At 42.8% G+C, this 18,481-nt stretch overlaps 2 protein-coding genes and 1 long non-coding RNA gene across 3 annotated transcripts; all 3 read right to left on the bottom strand.

The window, feature by feature from the left end:
• Window positions 1-2,486: 2,486 nt before the first annotated feature.
• Window positions 2,487-12,619, bottom strand: LOC139634201 (integumentary mucin C.1-like). Its single transcript, XM_071500514.1, has 3 exons — window positions 12,600-12,619; window positions 10,382-11,514; window positions 2,487-3,288 (listed from the first exon to the last, which is right to left on the bottom strand). Exons 1-3 carry the CDS (start codon window positions 12,617-12,619, stop codon window positions 3,029-3,031), a joined length of 1,413 nt encoding a protein of 470 aa, XP_071356615.1. The 3' UTR covers window positions 2,487-3,028.
• On the bottom strand, window positions 8,584-10,109 carry LOC139634202 (mucin-21-like; the record flags this gene model as incomplete). Its single annotated transcript, XM_071500516.1, has 2 exons — window positions 8,584-9,454; window positions 9,518-10,109. Coding segments are annotated over 2 exons (921 nt in total), but the record flags the coding sequence as incomplete, so codon positions are not given.
• A 2,146-nt stretch (window positions 12,620-14,765) lies between the features above and the next one.
• On the bottom strand, window positions 14,766-16,596 carry LOC139634089 (uncharacterized). Its single transcript, XR_011693900.1, has 3 exons — window positions 15,405-16,596; window positions 14,953-15,013; window positions 14,766-14,845 (listed from the first exon to the last, which is right to left on the bottom strand). It is a non-coding gene; the product is annotated as an uncharacterized lncRNA (long non-coding RNA).
• Between the last annotated feature and the right edge of the window lie 1,885 nt (window positions 16,597-18,481).

The raw sequence follows: 18,481 nt of genomic DNA, 5'->3' as shown, positions 1-18,481 counted from the left end.
GGCACCAAAAGGTTAATTTTTTGCTGCAATGCTTTTTTTTAATAAAGGCAACAAAAAGTTATTTTTTGGCTGCAAAGCTTTTTTTAAAGCTAATTTAAAGTTTTTTTTATTTATTATTTAAGTTTTGTTTGAAGTTCAAAAGATTATGTTGCTTACTTGACAGAGAGCTGAAATAGCTAACACACAATGCATGGTATGAAAAACATAATAGTTCAGCAAATCATCCACCCTTATATCTCACTGTGGGCCATGGAGCCACACAAAAATTTGGAAGTGATGTTTTTTCTAGCTAGCTAGCTTAAATGTTTAACTAACTAAACTCTGTACACAATGTAATCCTACAGAATTCAAACAATTAAAAAAATGCAATGAGTTAGGTTGGTGTGTAACAAAGAAGTCAGTCATTCTCCAAAGTAAAAAGATAAACATTTATTATTCACATTATGGAAATGTGAATTAAAACAGAGTTTGTTAAAATCATTTCATGACTCAAATAGGCTATTAATAACTCATTTATTTTGTTATTTTATCTATTCTGTGCATTATGTGTAACTTTCTGAATCATGCCCTAAATAAATGAACAAAAAGTACAAACACATTTTCTGTTTTTCATTTTGTCTTCAATTCTACAACATTAGACACTTTGTTCAACACTTAAATTTTACAATCCTTGGGAAAACACTTATTTTTCAAACTGCAAACCACACCTGAATTTTGCACCACCCACTCATGCACCTAAATCATTCACTTGTAGAGATGCAGAAATGTATAAATTGAACACCAATCAGTCTGAGCCTGACTGCTACATATAGACCTCAGGTAAGCTGCTGTGAGAAGAAACAGTGACAGCAAGAGGACGAGCCAGACAAAGAGGAGGTGGAGGATGAGGGCAAGAACAAAGAAGACCTGGCAATAGAAAGACACATATTTCAGATGACACTAGAGCCACTCTGGTGGATTATGTTATAAATCATGGCCTGACATGAGGGAGGCTGAGCAGAGAGTCCAGCCCAACCTCAGTCGCTGCACAGCAGTATCTATAATAAAGACATTTAGACTGGAGAACAGGTCTTCAACTCTTAATGTATCAACACCAACTTACACTGAAGCAGCTGCACAGGGTTACATTTGAGAGGAACACTGTTAGAGTCAAAGAGCTTCACCATGAATATATGCAAGTGTCACTGCACTGTATAGTAAGAGCAGTAGATGCAATGCATACATTAAGACAGAGCATATGCCTGTCTGACGCAACCCACTCCCAACCCTATCCTTGTGTGAAAATGTAGACATTGTAATCCTGTGTTTCTTACCCTAGAGTTACTTACACCATATTCACAGTTCAGTGTAAATATGTTCTGTTACAGAGTACTGGACTTTTATGCAGCTGCAGCCTTTAAATTCTACGGTTCTGTCAAAATCTGCACTGGAAAAATTAACTGCTCTCTGAATATTTTCTATTTTTGTTTTGTGCGAAACCTGTATGATGACATTAAAAGATATATAGTAAAAAGTTGTAAAGACAGCAGTGTTTTGTGTTAAATTCATCAATGTGCTGATGCTGCTGAAAGAGTCATTTAAACTGTGCATGTGTGTATCATTTTAATCCAAAAATGCCCTCTTGAAAAAGGATTGTCAGGTTTTGATTGCAGAGTTTGATTTTTGACATGGAAGTGAGATATTCAGCTCCAAGTGTTGTGTCTCATTTGGCTTGTGTGTGGAATATTGACACAATGAGCCAAATTGTGCAATAACTGTGTAAGCAGTCACAAAAATCAGTCAAACATGCAGATTTTCTTTCATTTTACTGAATATGTTGTGAGGCATTTTGTGTAGCTTTCCAAGAGCTGCATAAATATGAAAATTTAAACACATTAAACAATGCCATACAGAATCAACTTCCCTGAATGGTTAACCTTCACAATAGTATATTTCTGAGCTGTTCACTGTTTTTGTGCACATCCTTATAAAGCACGCTAAGTTTAACTGTGTTATATAAATGAAATGGCCTTGCCTATGTTTAACCGACCCTGCCTCTCTAAAATGTCATGAACTAGGGCACAGATTAGGGCCATTGGAACTAGTAACCAGGAGTTTTCTGAGCTAAACCTTTGCTGCACCAAGAGTAATACCCCTGGTGGTCGAAAGCTGTTGGATATGTTTTCATTTTCTCTTTACCAAACTGTAAAAATAACTTGAAGATGTCAAAGAGTGGTAATATTTACATGTACATTGGAGTAAGAATAGGAATGCTGTAAGCAATGGAATACCTCATCTTTGGTAGTACTATTTTTTATGTTCTTACATAGATTACTTGTTACAGTATTTTAGCGCTCCTTGTAGCCTGTTCTTAGCTGTAATGAGGTACTTAAATTGTTTAAATGTGTTTCATGAGATACCAAGCCAACAAGAGCCCACCACACACTACAAACCAAAGAAATATGACTACAAAGCTGCCTCTAACAAAAACAACAAATCAAACTTTGGCACTTCATACTTTAATATTTTTAAAACTTAAGGTGCATGTCCAAATGTAGGATATAGAACAATCACCACAGTGTGCCCACAACAGTTCCATCTATTAATAATTTACAGCATAATACAATCAAATGCAAAAATATATATAAATTGGAAGATACTGTAAAATATCTCAATAATTGCATTACATATACAGTGGGGTTCAAAAGTCTGAGACCACTTTTCCTCAGACTGTTGGAGCCCACTGTAAGCCTGTGGTTGTTGTGTCCACTTACTGTAAATGGCTCATATGTTTCTGTGTTGATGTTAATAGCGGTTTTACTTATACTTGTACTACATAAAGAGAATAAATAACAATTACAATAAAATCAATTTTGTGTTTGGAAAAAATGTATCACAGTAAAAGCATGTTCATACTAAATAGATATTGTACATAAATGAGAGCATGAACACGTTAAATAATGACATTAAATTAAGTCAAATTCTTCAGTCTCATAAAGTCTTGTAAAAACAGTGTATATACACTTCGTAAAAGGTCCTGGTCCAGTTCTTAATTCCAAAGAACTGCTGTAACAACAGCAATGACAAAAAGGAAACTTGTTTTGTTGATGACCGCAGAGGAGGCAGCAGTTGTTGTTTCTGCTAGGGCAGTTGTGGTTGTAGTTGGGGAAGTGGTGGTAGTTGTTGGGGCAGCTGTAGTTGTAGTTGAGGCAGCTGTGGTTGTTGTTGTTGCTGGGGAAGTTGTGGTTGTTGCTCCATCAGGAACTGTGGTTGTGGCACCTGGGGCTCCAGCTGTGCTTGTTGTTGCACCTGAAGCAGTTGTGGTTGTTGCTCCAGCTGTGGTTGTTGTTGCACCTGAAGCAGTTGTGGTTGTTGCTCCAGCTGTGCTTGTTGTTGCACCTGAAGCAGTTGTGGTTGTTGCTCCAGCTGTGGTTGTTGTTCCTGGGGCAGTTGTGGTTGTTGAACCAGTTGTGGTAGTTGCACCAGCTGTGGTTGTTGTTGTTGCACCTGAAGCAGTTGTGGTTGTTGCTCCAGCTGTGGTTGTTGTTCCTGGGGCAGTTGTGGTTGTTGAACCAGTTGTGTTAGTTGCACCAGCTGTGCTTGTTGGTGGGGCAGCTGTGGTAGTTGTTGAGGCAACTGTGGTTGATGTTGGCGTAGCTGTGGTAGTTGTTGCTCCAGCTGTGATTGTTGTTGTTGCACCTGAAGCAGTTGTGGTTGTTGCTCCAGCTGTGGTTGTTGTTCCTGGGGCAGTTGTGGTTGTTGAACCAGTTGTGGTAGTTGCACCAGCTGTGGTTGTTGTTGAGGCAGTTGTGGTTGTTGTTGGCGTAGCTGTGGTAGTTGTTGCTCCAGCTGTGGTTGTTGTTGTTGCACCTGAAGCAGTTGTGGTAGTTGCTCCAGCTGTGGTTGTTGTTCTTGGGGCAGTTGTGGTAGTTGAACCAGTTGTGGTAGTTGCACCAGCTGTGGTTGTTCCTGGGGCAATTGTGGTTGTTGATGCAGATGTAGTAGTTGTTGATGCACCTGTGGTAGTTGTTGGGGCAGCTGTGGCTGTTGTTGATGCAGCTGTGGTCGTTGTTGATGCAGCTGTGGTAGTTGGTAAAGTTGTGGTGGTTGTTGGGGCAGCTGTGGTAGTTGTTGATGCAGCTGTGGTTGTTGTCGGGGCACCTGTGGTAGTTGTTGATCCAGCCGTGGTAGTTGATGCAGCTGTGGTAGTTGTCGATGCAGCTGTGGTTGTTGTTGGGGCAGCTGTGGTTGTTGTTGATGCAGCTGTGGTAGTTGATGCAGCTGTGGTTGTTGTTGGGGCAGCTGTGGTTGTTGTTGATGCAGCTGTGGTTGTTGTTGGAGCAGCTGTGGTAGTTGTTGATGCAGCTGTGGTTGTTGTTGGGGCAGCTGTGGTAGTTGTTGATGCAGCTGTGGTTGTTGTTGGGGCAGCTGTGGTAGTTGTTGATGCAGCTGTGGTTGTTGTTGGGGCAGCTGTGGTAGTTGTTGATGCAGCTGTGGTTGTTGTTGGGGCAACAGTGGTAGTTGTTGTTGATGCAGCTGTGGTAGTTGTTGGGGCTGCTGTGGTGGTTGTTGGGGCAGCTGTTGTAGTTGTTGTTGATGCAGCTGTGGTAGTTGTTGATGCAGCTGTTGTTGTTGTTGGAGCAGCTGTGGTAGTTGTTGATGCAGCTGTGGTTGTTGTTGGGGCAACTGTGGTAGTTGTTGATGCAGCTGTGGTTGTTGTTGGGGCAACTGTGGTAGTTGTTGATGCAGCTGGGGTAGTTGTTGATGCAGCTGTTGTTGTTGTTGGAGCAGCTGTGGTAGTTGTTGATGCAGCTGTGGTTGTTGTTGGGGCAACTGTGGTAGTTGTTGATGCAGCTGTGGTTGTTGTTGGGGCAGCTGTGGTTGTTGTTGGAGCAGCTGTGGTAGTTGTTGGAGCAGCTGTGGTAGTTGTTGGGGCAGCTGTGGTAGTTGTTGGAGCAGCTGTGGTTGTTGTTGGGGCAGCTGTGGTAGTTGTTGGAGCAGCTGTGGTTGTTGTTGGGGCAGCTGTGGTTGTTGTTGGGGCAGCTGTGGTTGTTGTTGGGGCCGCTGTGGTAGTTGTAGGGGCAGTTGTGGTAGTTGTTGGGGCAGCTGTGGTTGTTGTTGGGGCAGCTGTGGTTGTTGTTGGAGCAGCTGTGGTAGTTGTTGGAATCGCTGTTGTTGTCTGTCCTTGTACGTCACATGAGGCTGTTCAATAACAACATGAATGGATCAGAGTAATATTCATTCTTTGGATCAAACATTTCAAACTAACGTATATATTTCATCTTTTTAGAATAAAGAGTGAAACTTACCAACAAACAGCAGAACGATGATACAGAGCTTCATCTTCATTGTGGAAAATGTTGTGAGAAGCTGTTTTAAATAAATAATAATTGATTTTTGTTAGATTCAGTTTTAACTGCATTTGAACATTTCTCATTGTTAGATATCTTCACAGTTTCTTATAAATAGCTGAATTACTACAATCTAACACTTTAATATGAGCATTATGTTTAATATGTTTGAAATAATTGTATTATTTTATCTAAATTATTTACTCCTCCTCAAAGACAATAAACTGTATTAGCTGCAGAAGCAAATTGCCACAATCTGTTTAGATGAAAAAAAAAGTGCTTGGTTGTCCAAATAAGAAATGTAATTTATTGTCGTTATTTAGATCTTCACTGTTTATGGAATAATCCAGGGTTTTTTGTGCAGTAATTAAACACCAAGTTAAAAACCACTGTTAAATATCTACATTGTTTTATCTGTAGACACAACACACTATAATTTAAGGATTAAAAAGACAGTTTTCTTTGTTCTTCCAATAAAATAAACTACAGAAGATGAACACGGAACACTATCTACCTCAAGTAAATATAACAGCAATGATAAATAACAAATGTCTCAATCAAGTGAAAAGCAGGACACGCAGCTTCATTGATTGAAACTGGACAAATGCTCATCATTAAAATACTCACAGAGTTCGTCTGGTGTTGAGTCGTCTTCGCTGCAGTGACTGTAGTTGTGATGCTCTGTGATGTCTCCTGTTCAGGATCCTTTGCTGTTTGTCTGTCAATGTCCTCCAGTGAACAGGCAGCAGCTTATATACCCACACAAAGTAGGTAAGATGACATCAGGACCAGAACAAAGACGTAAATTATGTGTATGACTCCTCTGTATGAGGTGTGGCTGTTAACAGCTTCTTTGTGCCTCTTTTATTTGGATGATAGTTTTAGTGAATAAAGAAACTGGTTTAGTGACATTTTATTTTAGAGACAACGTTGGGTTCTTTTTTTGTTTACCTGATGAGATGGATCTTGTCAGGTGGCATTGTGCAACATGTGTACTGCTGTTCTGTTCTTTTTTTTTTCTTCTATTACGTAGATCAAGACTGGAAGGACCACACCTATAGGAGAGAATGTGTTCACTTTAATATGAGCATCCACAGTTTTGTTTTTTTTTTTGTTTTTTTTTTTATTGTGATAACTCTGTGAACTGTGAATCTGTGAATACGCTTTATTGTATTCTATTTTTTTTTTAAATTGTCTAAATTACATTATATTACAAAACAATTATTGTACCTAATTTCCATGAGGTTTGTTAAGGGTACCTCCTGACTTACTGCAAATGAAGAACAGTTCTTCTAACAAATTAAATTCCTAGGCTTTATTGGTCATTTCTGGTGTTCAGCCGAGGTCATGTTGATGTGGGGTATGTGATGCATAAGACGCTTTTCAGGAGCAGTGATGCTCCTTCGATGTCCAGTACAAACACTCTTTGTGAGTGTTGATTTATCACAGTTCTACACTTTTCTCTTTTCTCTGGCTTGAACACTCTTCAGTCGATGATGTTTCTAACAGATTTCAATGCTCCTCGTGAACATTGAAAGCAGCCATAGTTGTAATTATTCTTTTAATTCTGTTACATTGAGATGTTGGGTGCATTACCTTGATGTTTCTGAAAAGAAAAGTCTTTTTTTTCTCAAATCTATTCAGTGACTGAATAAAGACAGAGAAATTTGACAATATTTCTTCAACAGATGCAGAATCTTCTCCAAATGTTTGATTAAGGTCTCCAAGAAAAAAAAAGCAGAGCATTTGGCGATCATCTGTTGTGTAACAAATCTGATCCTTGCCCAACCACAGTAACTGTTTATCTGCTCAGCAGAGTTTGTCAAAACCACCACAGAAGGGCTGGTACAAAGAAAATAAATCACAAAGTGATTGGAAAAACTGCTGAATCAGGCAAATACTGGCTCTCAGTTTCAGCTGATCTCCTCTGGTTGGTTCGTGTTGGGTTCATGCTCAACTGAACCAAGAAAAGCAATGCATCAGATTTCTGAGAAGTCGAAACAATATTGTGTTTAACAATTATCCATCCTTTATCTATACCGCTTATCTGAACCGGGTTGTAAGGGGGCTGGAGCCAACCCCAGCTGATATTGGGCAAGGGCAGAGTACACACTGGACAGGTCGCCAGTCTATCACAGAGCTGACATATAGAGACAAACAACCATTCTCACCCACAGGCAATTTAGAGTCACCAATTAACCTAATGTGCATGTCTCTGGACTGTGGGAGGAAGCTGGAGGGAACCCAGAACTTTCTTGCTGTGAGGTGACACTGCATCACCGTACCACCCTGTTTAACAATTATGTCAATAATAAAACTTTTTGTACCCTCATCAGAGTAAACATTCATATTTACTGTTTTGAGCTCTTTGCATGTTAGCACTATCTTGTAAGTGCAGTGACTGTATTGATTTAAACATTTTAATTTGATGGTAGGTTGCTGTGGATGTGCCATCAGGTTCCTCAAGTATAGAATTAGAAAACAAAACATAATTCCAGATTAGGTTCCCTGTCATAGTCTTGCAAAACTAGCAAACTTCCCTCACAAACAATCACTGTCTCAGTGAGCAAGTCAGGAACCTCAAAGTTATTGTGGACACTGATCATAACTTTGAAAATTCTGTCAGGTTGGTGGTTTTTAGTTGTTTATTCTTGTTTTATTTTTCATTATTTTATGTGACTTGCTGCTTTTTTCCTAAATTCAACCAACCCTACCTCTCTAAAGTCTGAATTCATGAACTGGAGAACAGATTAGGGCCAATGGAGCAAGTAACCAGGAGTTTTCTGAACAAAACTTTTGCTACAACAAGAGTAAAGCCCCTGGTGCACAAAAGCTGTTTGACAAATGAACAAGAGAAACAAAACATAATATTGTAAAACAGTGCGTGAATCTGGTCAAATACATCAATTGGGGATGTTACCAAACCTTCAGGCCAAGTTTTCATTTGCGCTTTACCAAACTGTTGAAAATAAGACTTCAAAGACTTGTCTAATATCTATATTGATTATAAGAATAGTAATGCTGTAAACAATGGAATACCTCATCTTTGGTAGTACTATTTTTTGTGTTCATATATAGTATTCTGTTTTGTGTAATACTTGTTGCAGTATTTTAGGGATCGATGTAGCCTGTTTTTAGCTGTAATATGGAACTTAAATTGTTTAAATGTGTTAAAATGAGCTCAGCACACACTACAAACCAAAGAAATATGACTACAAAGCTGCCTCTAACAAAAACAACAAATCAAACTTTGGCACTTCATACTTTAATATTTTTAAAACTTAAGGTGCATGTCCAAATGTAGGATATAGAACAATCACCACAGTGTGCCCACAACAGTTCCATCTATTAATAATTTACAGCATAATACAATCAAATGCAAAAATATATATAAATTGGAAGATACTGTAAAATATCTCAATAATTGCATTACATATACAGTGGGGTTCAAAAGTCTGAGACCACTTTTCCTCAGACTGTTGGAGCCCACTGTAAGCCTGTGGTTGTTGTGTCCACTTACTGTAAATGGCTCATATGTTTCTGTGTTGATGTTAATAGCGGTTTTACTTATACTTGTACTACATAAAGAGAATAAATAACAATTACAATAAAATCAATTTTGTGTTTGGAAAAAATGTATCACAGTAAAAGCATGTTCATACTAAATAGATATTGTACATAAATGAGAGCATGAACACGTTAAATAATGACATTAAATTAAGTCAAATTCTTCAGTCTCATAAAGTCTTGTAAAAACAGTGTATATACACTTCGTAAAAGGTCCTGGTCCAGTTCTTAATTCCAAAGAACTGCTGTAACAACAGCAATGACAAAAAGGAAACTTGTTTTGTTGATGACCGCAGAGGAGGCAGCAGTTGTTGTTTCTGCTAGGGCAGTTGTGGTTGTAGTTGGGGAAGTGGTGGTAGTTGTTGGGGCAGCTGTAGTTGTAGTTGAGGCAGCTGTGGTTGTTGTTGTTGCTGGGGAAGTTGTGGTTGTTGCTCCATCAGGAACTGTGGTTGTGGCACCTGGGGCAACTGTTGTTGTTGTTGTTGCACCTGAAGCAGTTGTGGTTGTTGCTCCAGCTGTGCTTGTTGTTGTTGCACCTGAAGCAGTTGTGGTTGTTGCTCCAGCTGTGGTTGTTGTTCCTGGGGCAGTTGTGGTTGCTGAACCAGTTGTGGTAGTTGCACCAGCTGTGGTTGTTGTTGTTGCACCTGAAGCAGTTGTGGTTGTTGCTCCAGCTGTGGTTGTTGTTCCTGGGTCAGCTGTGCTTGTTGCTCCAGCTGCGCTTGTTGTTGTTGCACCTGAAGCAGTTGTGGTAGTTGCTCCAGCTGTGCTTGTTGTTGTTGCACCTGAAGCAGTTGTGGTAGTTGCTCCAGCTGTGCTTGTTGTTGTTGCACCTGAAGCAGTTGTGGTAGTTGCTCCAGCTGTGGTTGTTGTTCCTGGGGCAGCTGTGGTTGTTGTTGTTGCACCTGAAGCAGTTGTGGTTGTTGCTCCAGCTGTGGTTGTTGTTGTTGCACCCGAAGCAGTTGTGGTTGTTGCTCCAGCTGTGTTTGTTGTTCCTGGGGCAGCTGTGGTAGTTGTTGTTGCACCTGAAGCAGTTGTGGTTGTTGCTCCAGCTGTGGTTGTTGTTGTTGCACCTGAAGCAGTTGTGGTTGTTGCTCCAGCTGTGGTTGTTGTTCCTGGGGCAGTTGTGGTTGTTGCTCCAGCTGAGGTTGTTGTTTTTGCACCTGGAGCAGTTGTGGTTGTTGCTCCAGCTGTGGTTGTTGTTCCTGAAGCAGTTGTGGTTGTTGCTCCAGCTGAGGTTGTTGTTGTTGCACCTGAAGCAATTGTGGTTGTTGCTCCAGCTGTGGTTGTTGTTCCTGGGGCAGTTGTGGTTGTTGAACCAGTTGTGGTAGTTGCTCCAGCTGTGGTTGTTGTTCCTGGGTCAGTTGTGGTTGTTGCTCCAGCTGAAGTTGTTGTTTTTGCACCTGGAGCAGTTGTGGTTGTTGCTCCAGCTGTGGTTGTTGTTCCTGGGGCAGTTGTGGTTGTTGAACCAGTTGTGGTAGTTGCACCAGCTGTGGTTGTTGTTGTTGCACCTGAAGCAGTTGTGGTAGTTGCACCAGCTGTGGTTGTTGCTCCAGCTGTTGTTGTTGTTGGCGCAGCTGTGGTTGTTGTTGGAGCAGCTGTGGTTGTTGTTGGGGCAGCTGTGGTTGCTGTAGATGCACCTGTGGTAATTGATGCAGCTGTGGTTGTTGTTGATGCTGCTATAGTCGTTGTTGATGCACCTGTGGTTGTTGTTGGGGCAGCTGTGGTTGCTGTAGATGCACCTGTGGTAGTTGATGCAGCTGTGGTAGTCGTTGGTGCAGCTGTGGTAGTTGTTGGGGCAGCTGTCGTAGTTGTTGGGGCAGGTGTTGTTGTAGTTCCAGCAGCTGTGGTAGTTGATGCAGCTGTGGTTATTGCGCCTGGGGCAGTTGTGGTTGTTGCATCAGTTGTGGTTGTTGCACCTGGGGCAGCTGTTGTTGTTGATGCAGCTGTGGTTATTGCGCCTGGGGCAGTTGTGGTTGTTGCATCAGTTGTGGTTGTTGCAGCTGTTGTTGTTGTAGGAGCAGCTGTTGTAGTTGTTGGGGCAGTGGTAGTAGTTGTTGGGGCAGCTGTTGTTGACGCAGCTGTGGTTATTGCACCTGGGGCAGTTGTGGTTGTTGCAGCTGTTGTTGTTGTAGGAGCAGGTGTAGTTGTTGTTGGGGCAGTGGTAGCAGTTGTTGGGGCAGCTGTTGTTGTTGATGCAGCTGTGGTTGTTACATCAGTTGTGGTTGTTGCACCTCGGGCAGCTGTAGTTGTTGTTTGGCCAGCTGTGGTTGTTGTTGTTGGGGCAGCTGTTGTTGTTGATGCAGCAGTGGCAGTTGTTGGGGCACCTGTAGTAGTTGTTGTGGGAGCAGTGGTAGTTGTTGATGCAGCTGTTGTTGTTGTTGGGGCAGCTGTGGTTGTTGTTGGGGCAGCTGTGGTTGTTGTCGGGGCAGCTGTGGTTGTTGTTGGGGCAGCTGTGGTGGTTGTTGGAGCAGCTGTGGTAGTTGTTGGAGCAGCTGTGGTAGTTGTGGGGGCAGCTGTTGTTGTTGTTGGAGCAGCTGTTGTTGTTGTCGGGGCAGCTGTGGTAGTTGTCGGGGCAGCTGTTGTTGTTGTTGGGGCAGCTGTGGTAGTTGTTGGGGCAGCTGTGGTTGTTGAAGCAGCTGTGGTAGTTGTAGGAGCAGCTGTGGTAGTTGTTGGGGGAGCTGTGGTAGTTGTTGGTGCAGCTGTGGTTGTTGTTGGAGCAGCTGTGTTAGTTGTTGGAGCAGCTGTGGTAGTTGTGGGGGCAACTGTGGTAGTTGTAGTGGCAGCTGTGGTAGTTGTTGGTGCAGCTGTTGATGTTGTTGATGCAGCTGTTGTTGTTGGAGCAGCTGTGGTAGTTGTAGGAGCAGCTGTGGTTGTTGTAGGGGCAGCTGTGGTAGTTGTGGGGGCAGCTGTGGTAGTTGTTGGGGCAGCTGTTGTTGTTGTAGGAGCAGCTGTTGTTGTCGTTGGGGCAGCTGTGGTTGTTGTCGGGGCAGCTGTGGTAGTTGTAGGGGCAGCTGTGGTAGTTGTTGGGGCAGCTGTGGTTGTTGGAGCAGCTGTGGTAGTTGTTGGAGCAGCTGTGGTAGTTGTGGGGGCAGCTGTGGTTGTTGTTGGGGCAGCTGTGGTAGTTGTTGGGGCAACTGTGGTAGTTGTTGCTGCAGCTGTGGTTGTTGTTGGAGCAGCTGTGGTAGTTGTTGGGGCAACTGTGGTAGTTGTTGGGGCAACTGTGGTAGTTGTAGGGGCAGCTGTGGTAGTTGTTGGTGCAGCTGTGGTTGTTGTTGGAGCAGCTGTGGTAGTTGTTGGAGCAGCTGTGGTAGTTGTGGGGGCAGCTGTGGTTGTTGTTGGGGCAGCTGTGGTAGTTGTTGGGGCAACTGTGGTAGTTGTTGCTGCAGCTGTGGTTGTTGTTGGAGCAGCTGTGGTAGTTGTTGGGGCAACTGTGGTAGTTGTAGGGGCAGCTGTGGTAGTTGTTGGTGCAGCTGTGGTTGTTGTTGGAGCAGCTGTGGTAGTTGTTGGAGCAGCTGTGGTAGTTGTGGGGGCAGCTGTGGTTGTTGTTAGGGCAGCTGTGGTAGTTGTTGGTGCAGCTGTGGTTGTTGTAGGAGCAGCTGTGGTGGTTGTTGGAGCAGCTGTGGTGGTTGTAGGAGCAGCTGTGGTGGTTGTGGGGGCAGCTGTTGTTGTTGTTGGAGCAGCTGTTGTTGTCGTTGGGGCAGCTGTGGTAGTTGTCGGGGCATCTGTTGTTGTTGTTGGGGCAGCTGTGGTAGTTGTAGGGGCAGGTGTGGTAGTTGTTGGAGCAGCTGTGGTAGTTGTAGGAGCAGCTGTTGTCGTTGTTGGGGCAGCTGTGGTAGTTGTTGGGGCAGCTGTGGTAGTTGTTGTTGGGGCAGCTGTTGTTGTTGTTGTTGGGGCAGCTGTAGTTGTTGTTGGAGCAGCTGTGGTAGTTGTTGGATCAGCTGTGGTGGTTGTTGGAGCAGCTGTGGTAGTTGTAGGAGCAGCTGTTGTCGTTGTTGGGGCAGCTGTGGTAGTTGTTGGGGCAGCTGTGGTAGTTGTAGGAGCAGCTGTTGTCGTTGTTGGGGCAGCTGTTGTTGTTGTTGGAGCAGCTGTGGTAGTTGTTGTTGGGGCAGCTGTTGTTGTTGTTGTTGGGGCAGCTGTAGTTGTAGTTGGGGCAGCTGTGGTTGTTGTTGGAGCAGCTGTGGTAGTTGTTGGATCAGCTGTGGTAGTTGTGGGGGCAGCTGTGGTTGTTGTTGGGGCAGCTGTGGTAGTTGTAGGAGCAGCTGTGGTGGTTGTTGGAGCAGCTGTGGTAGTTGTAGGAGCAGCTGTTGTCGTTGTTGGGGCAGCTGTGGTAGTTGTTGGGGCAGCTGTGGTAGTTGTGGGGGCAGCTGTTGTTGTTGTTGGAGCAGCTGTGGTAGTTGTTGTTGGGGCAGCTGTGGTAGTTGGTGCAGCTGTGGTTGTAGTTGGGGCAGCTGTGGTAGTTGGTGCAGCTGTGGTTGTTATTGGAGCAGCTGTGGTAGTTGTTGGATCAGCTGTGGTAGTTGTGGGGGCAGCTGTGGTTGTTGTTGGGGCAGCTGTGGTAGTTGTAGGAGCAGCTGTGGTGGTTGTTGGAGCAGCTGTGGTTGTTGTGGGGGCAGCTGTGGTTGTTGTTGGAGCAGCTGTGGTAGTTGTAGGAGCAGCTGTGGTGGTTGTGGGGGCAGCTGTTGTTGTTGTTGGGGCAGCTGTGGTAGTTGTAGGGGCAGGTGTGGTAGTTGTTGGAGCAGCTGTGGTGGTTGTTGAAGCAGCTGTCGTAGTTGTGGGGGCAGCTGTGGTTGTTGTAGGAGCAGCTGTTGTCGTTGTGGGGGCAGCTGTGGTTGTTGTTGGAGCAGCTGTTGTTGTCGTTGGGGCAGCTGTGGTAGTTGTCGGGGCATCTGTTGTTGTTGTTGGGGCAGCTGTGGTAGTTGTAGGGGCAGGTGTGGTTGTTGTTGGAGCAGCTGTGGTGGTTGTTGAAGCAGCTGTGGTAGTTGTGGGGGCAGCTGTGGTTGTTGTTGGAGCAGCTGTGGTAGTTGTAGGAGCAGCTGTTGTCGTTGTTGGGGCAGCTGTGGTAGTTGTTGGGGCAGCTGTGGTAGTTGTGGGGGCAGCTGTTGTTGTTGTTGGAGCAGCTGTGGTAGTTGTTGTTGGGGCAGCTGTTGTTGTTGTTGTTGGGGCAGCTGTGGTTGTAGTTGGGGCAGCTGTGGTAGTTGGTGCAGCAGTGGTTGTTGTTGGAGCAGCTGTGGTAGTTGTTGGATCAGCTGTGGTAGTTGTGGGGGCAGCTGTGGTTGTTGTTGGGGCAGCTGTGGTAGTTGTAGGAGCAGCTGTGGTGGTTGTTGGAGCAGCTGTGGTTGTTGTTGGAGCAGCTGTGGTAGTTGTAGGAGCAGCTGTGGTAGTTGTTGGAGCAGCTGTGGTAGTTGTGGGGGCAGCTGTGGTTGTTGTTGGAGCAGCTGTGGTAGTTGTAGGAGCAGCTGTGGTGGTTGTGGGGGCAGCTGTTGTTGTTGGGGCAGCTGTTGTTGTCGTTGGGGCAGCTGTGGTAGTTGTCGGGGCAGCTGTTGTTGTTGTTGGGGCAGCTGTGGTAGTTGTAGGGGCAGGTGTGGTAGTTGTTGGAACAGCTGTGGTAGTTGTTGAAGCAGCTGTGGTAGTTGTGGGGGCAGCTGTGGTTGTTGTTGGAGCAGCTGTGGTAGTTGTAGGAGCAGCTGTTGTCGTTGTTGGGGCAGCTGTGGTAGTTGTTGGGGCGGCTGTGGTAGTTGTTGGGGCAGCTGTGGTAGTTGTGGGGGCAGCTGTGGTCGTTGTGGGGGCAGCTGTTGTTGTTATTGGAGCAGCTGTGGTAGTTGTTGTAGGGGCAGCTGTTGTTGTTGTCGGGGCAGCTGTTGTTGTTGGGGCAGCTGTGGTTGTAGTTGGGGCAGCTGTGGTTGTGGTTGGAACAGCTGTTGTTGTCTGTCCTTGTACGTCACATGAGGCTGTTCAGTGACAAGACATATTGATCAGAGTAACATTCTTTCTTTTGTTCAAACATTTCAAACTAACGTATATATTTCATCTTTTTGGAATAAAGAGTGAAACTTACCAACAAACAGCAGAACGATGATACAGAGCTTCATCTTCATTGTGGAAAATGTTGTGAGAAGCTGTTTTAAGTAAATAATCATTGATTTTTGTTAGATTCAGGTCTAACTACGTCTGAATATTTCTCTTAGTTAGAGATATTCACAGTTTGCTTTAAATGGCTGAATTAATACAATGTAAGCCATACGGAATATGTTTAAATCAGTTGTATTACATTGTTTACATTATTTATTTCATCTTCAAGACAATTATCTAAATTATTAATTTTTTTGGGATGAAAAATAAATGTATGTTTAGTATCCTGTTTAATCAGGATACGCAATTCACTTTGAATAATCCAGCCATTTTGTGCATTAATCAGACATTAAATGTTAACAGTATAAAGTTAAAAACAACATAAACCAATTTTAAATAAAGAAAACCAGGACAACTACTCATCATTAAAATACTCACAGAGTTCGTCTGTTGAGTCGTCTTCGCTGCAGTGACTGTAGTTGTGATGCTCTGTGATGTCTCCTGTCCAGGATCCTTTGCTGTTTGTCTGTCAATGTCCACCAGTGAACGGGCAGCAGCTTATATACCCACACAAAGCAGGTAAGATGACATATGGACCTGAACAAAGACGTAATTATTGATGTCTCTATGACTAACGTATTTTCTAGTCTGTATTAGGTGTGGCTGCTTATTCAAAGCTTATTTGTATTATGCTTCTTTTATTTGCTTCATAGTTTTTGTGAATAAAGAAACTGGTTCAGTGACATTTTATTTTAGCCACGAATGTTGGGTTTGTTTTTTCTGTTTTTTTTGGAGGGGGATCTCTCTGTTTCCCCAGATAAGATGGCGACAAGCTTTTTGTTTTGTGTTTTTGTTTGTTTGTTTTTTAAATTTAGTTTAATTGTATTTATTCTTTAATTTAATTACCTCAAATATGAAAGACTAGAAGGGCTACACCTATAGAAGAGAATGTGTTCACGCTAATGTGAGTAAGTGATACAAGTAAGAGACTGTGATCGACTCAACTTTTTATTTATTTATTATTTTGTTTAAATTACACCAGAGGCAAATATATATAATATATATATATATATATATATATATATATTATACTTTGAATGAGGTTTGTTAAAGGTCTCATAATTTACTTTTCCTGTGTTAAGAAGATATAGTTGTGGTTTTAAGAACCAAAAAACCACCTCAGTGTAGTTTTACATCTCCTCTTCTCAGGCTTGTGTTATCAGGTCTGTGGCTCCTGTTGCCTAGCAACCATCACAACATGTAATTGTTTTTAACTTTGTTTTTTGGGGGCATTTACGCCTTTATTAGACAGGACGGGGTAAAGAAACCGGAAATGAGGGATCAGAAAGAGGGGGAATGACATGCAGCGAAGAGTCAAACCAGAAACTCACTTGCTCAGTGTATATTCACTCATGTGGTATGCTCCACATTTGGCTATCGAGTGGCCCCATATAAATGTCTTTTTTTTACAAAAACTAAACTTACAGGTCCTTGGTTTTAACAGTTGTACTGTTAGCTGTTGGACTGAGCTGAAACCTAATACTTACATTTAAAAGTGTAATCCTCATGCTCTCGGTTGGTGTTGTCTGCTGCCATGTTATTTTCATTACCTATCCACAATGGATCTTGGGATAGATTGAACCATGAAGGATCCACCCATTGGAGCCTTCATTGTTTAGGAAAAGAAAGACATATTTCTTGCAAAGTGACACAAATGGTCTTCTAATGGAACCTCCAAAGGACGCAGCCCCTCAGTTGGGACACAGTTTGAAGTTGCCCACATCACACTTGTATAAGTTTCATGCTTAACAATGATCCAGACTAGTTGTGATGTCAAAGATCCTGCAGGAACTACCAGATCCCAAACTGTCCAGCAGCGGGTGGTAGAGGCGCCAGCTTCTTGTTTATGTCTCTACTCAGCTTCATCAAGGAGCCACTCCAGGCTCTGTGTCTTTTTTGTCTTGTCACATTGTATTTTCTTGGTAAAAAATCTTCCTTGTCCTTCACTGAAACGGCCATTTACTTGAAGTCTTCTTCTAAAAGGAGACTGACTCTGACTGCATTTTAGCAAGATATATATTCCCTGTGTTGGTGCCTTGTGTTACACAGTAATATACCATTCAGGTCTCAGTTATAGCAGGTTAAGCATGGAAATTGAAAGCTCTGAAATCTAGTAAGTGGACCTTTAAAATTGTGTTTTTATATCATATTTCTGCAGTTTTCTCTGTCAGGGTAGGTTCATTGTATCTTAAGCCCATGCTAAATACCACTGAAAATAGTTTTTGCTCTAGTCTTTGATAAATATTTTAAAACAGGGATTTGAATCAGGACAATGGACACAGTGATTTTTCAGTGTCATAAGGATCATTGTCAGAAACATTTCCAAGACCTTAGTTCTGCATTCAACTCTGTTTAAATGAATCATACAATATCAATCATATCCGGTAAATTCTTAGGGATGAATGATTGTAAAAATCATGAGTTGTATTTTATTGGTGGAGCCTGTATATAGACACTGCTGGTAATGTTCTAGATACAAAATTCAAAAAGGTTCAGTTAGACAACATTTCCTCAAGCAAAGGTCTAGAATGTTATTATAATAATTATTGTTATACAATAATAACCATTTAATAAACAATAATAACATATAATAAACTAAATTTTATAAAAAAAACAATCTCAACACATCTTAGCTTTCAACCTCCTTTTCTCTTTCTTTCTCTCTTCAATCCCACTTTCCCTACTTATCTCTCTGTTTAGTGTCTCTTATCCTGTCTTTCACTCACTGACATGAGTCGCAATGAACGGCTGAGCATCGTCATGTCACGGGACCAGTGACGTAAAGGTTGGAAAAGCTGTAAAATAAAATTAAAAAGTTATATTTTTCAACAATGTACAGATTATATGTCTGGCTCTGGATCCAAAATAATGGGGTAACAGTTACAACAATACAATGCAGGACATATACTGTATTTTTTAAGATTTTTTTTGGGCATTTTTCGCCTTTGTTGACAGGACAGTAGAGAGTGACAGGGAAGGGGCAGAGAGAGAGGGGGAATGACACGCAGGAGAGAGTTGGGCAGGTCGGGAGTCAAACCGGCGCTCGCCTGCTGAGAGCATTCGCTCATATGGTACACGCCCTAACCACTCCGCCATCAGGCCGCCTCGAGGACATATACTGTATTGTACTGAGAGTCATCTGGAGTCCAATTACTGTCAATGAAGCTGATTCTGTTTCTAGGAGAGAAATCAATGTTCTCTGTATATAATGTAATGTAAGAAGTCATGTTCATGTCTGACAGATGTTTCACCACTGCAGTGATATTTTTTGTCTCATAAGCTCAGGGAACTTTCCGTATGAGGTCAGGGAGGATACAAAAAAACCAGTGTGACGTGACAGCTGCATCATCACACAGGAATGCTACAGTCAGAAACCTTGGTGTCATTTTTGACCAGGACTTGTCCTTTACTTCACATATAAAGCAAGTCTCTAGGACAGCCTTCTTCCACCTGCA

Source organism: Trachinotus anak, unplaced genomic scaffold (genome assembly GCF_046630095.1).
Source record: "Trachinotus anak isolate AG129_WGS33_773 ecotype Australia unplaced genomic scaffold, CSIRO_AGI_Tana_v1 ptg000016l, whole genome shotgun sequence".
NCBI classification, from domain to species: Eukaryota; Metazoa; Chordata; class Actinopteri; order Carangiformes; family Carangidae; genus Trachinotus; species Trachinotus anak.
Note: the sequence above shows the minus strand (reverse complement) of the source record. Positions and strands in the feature narration are given on the sequence as shown.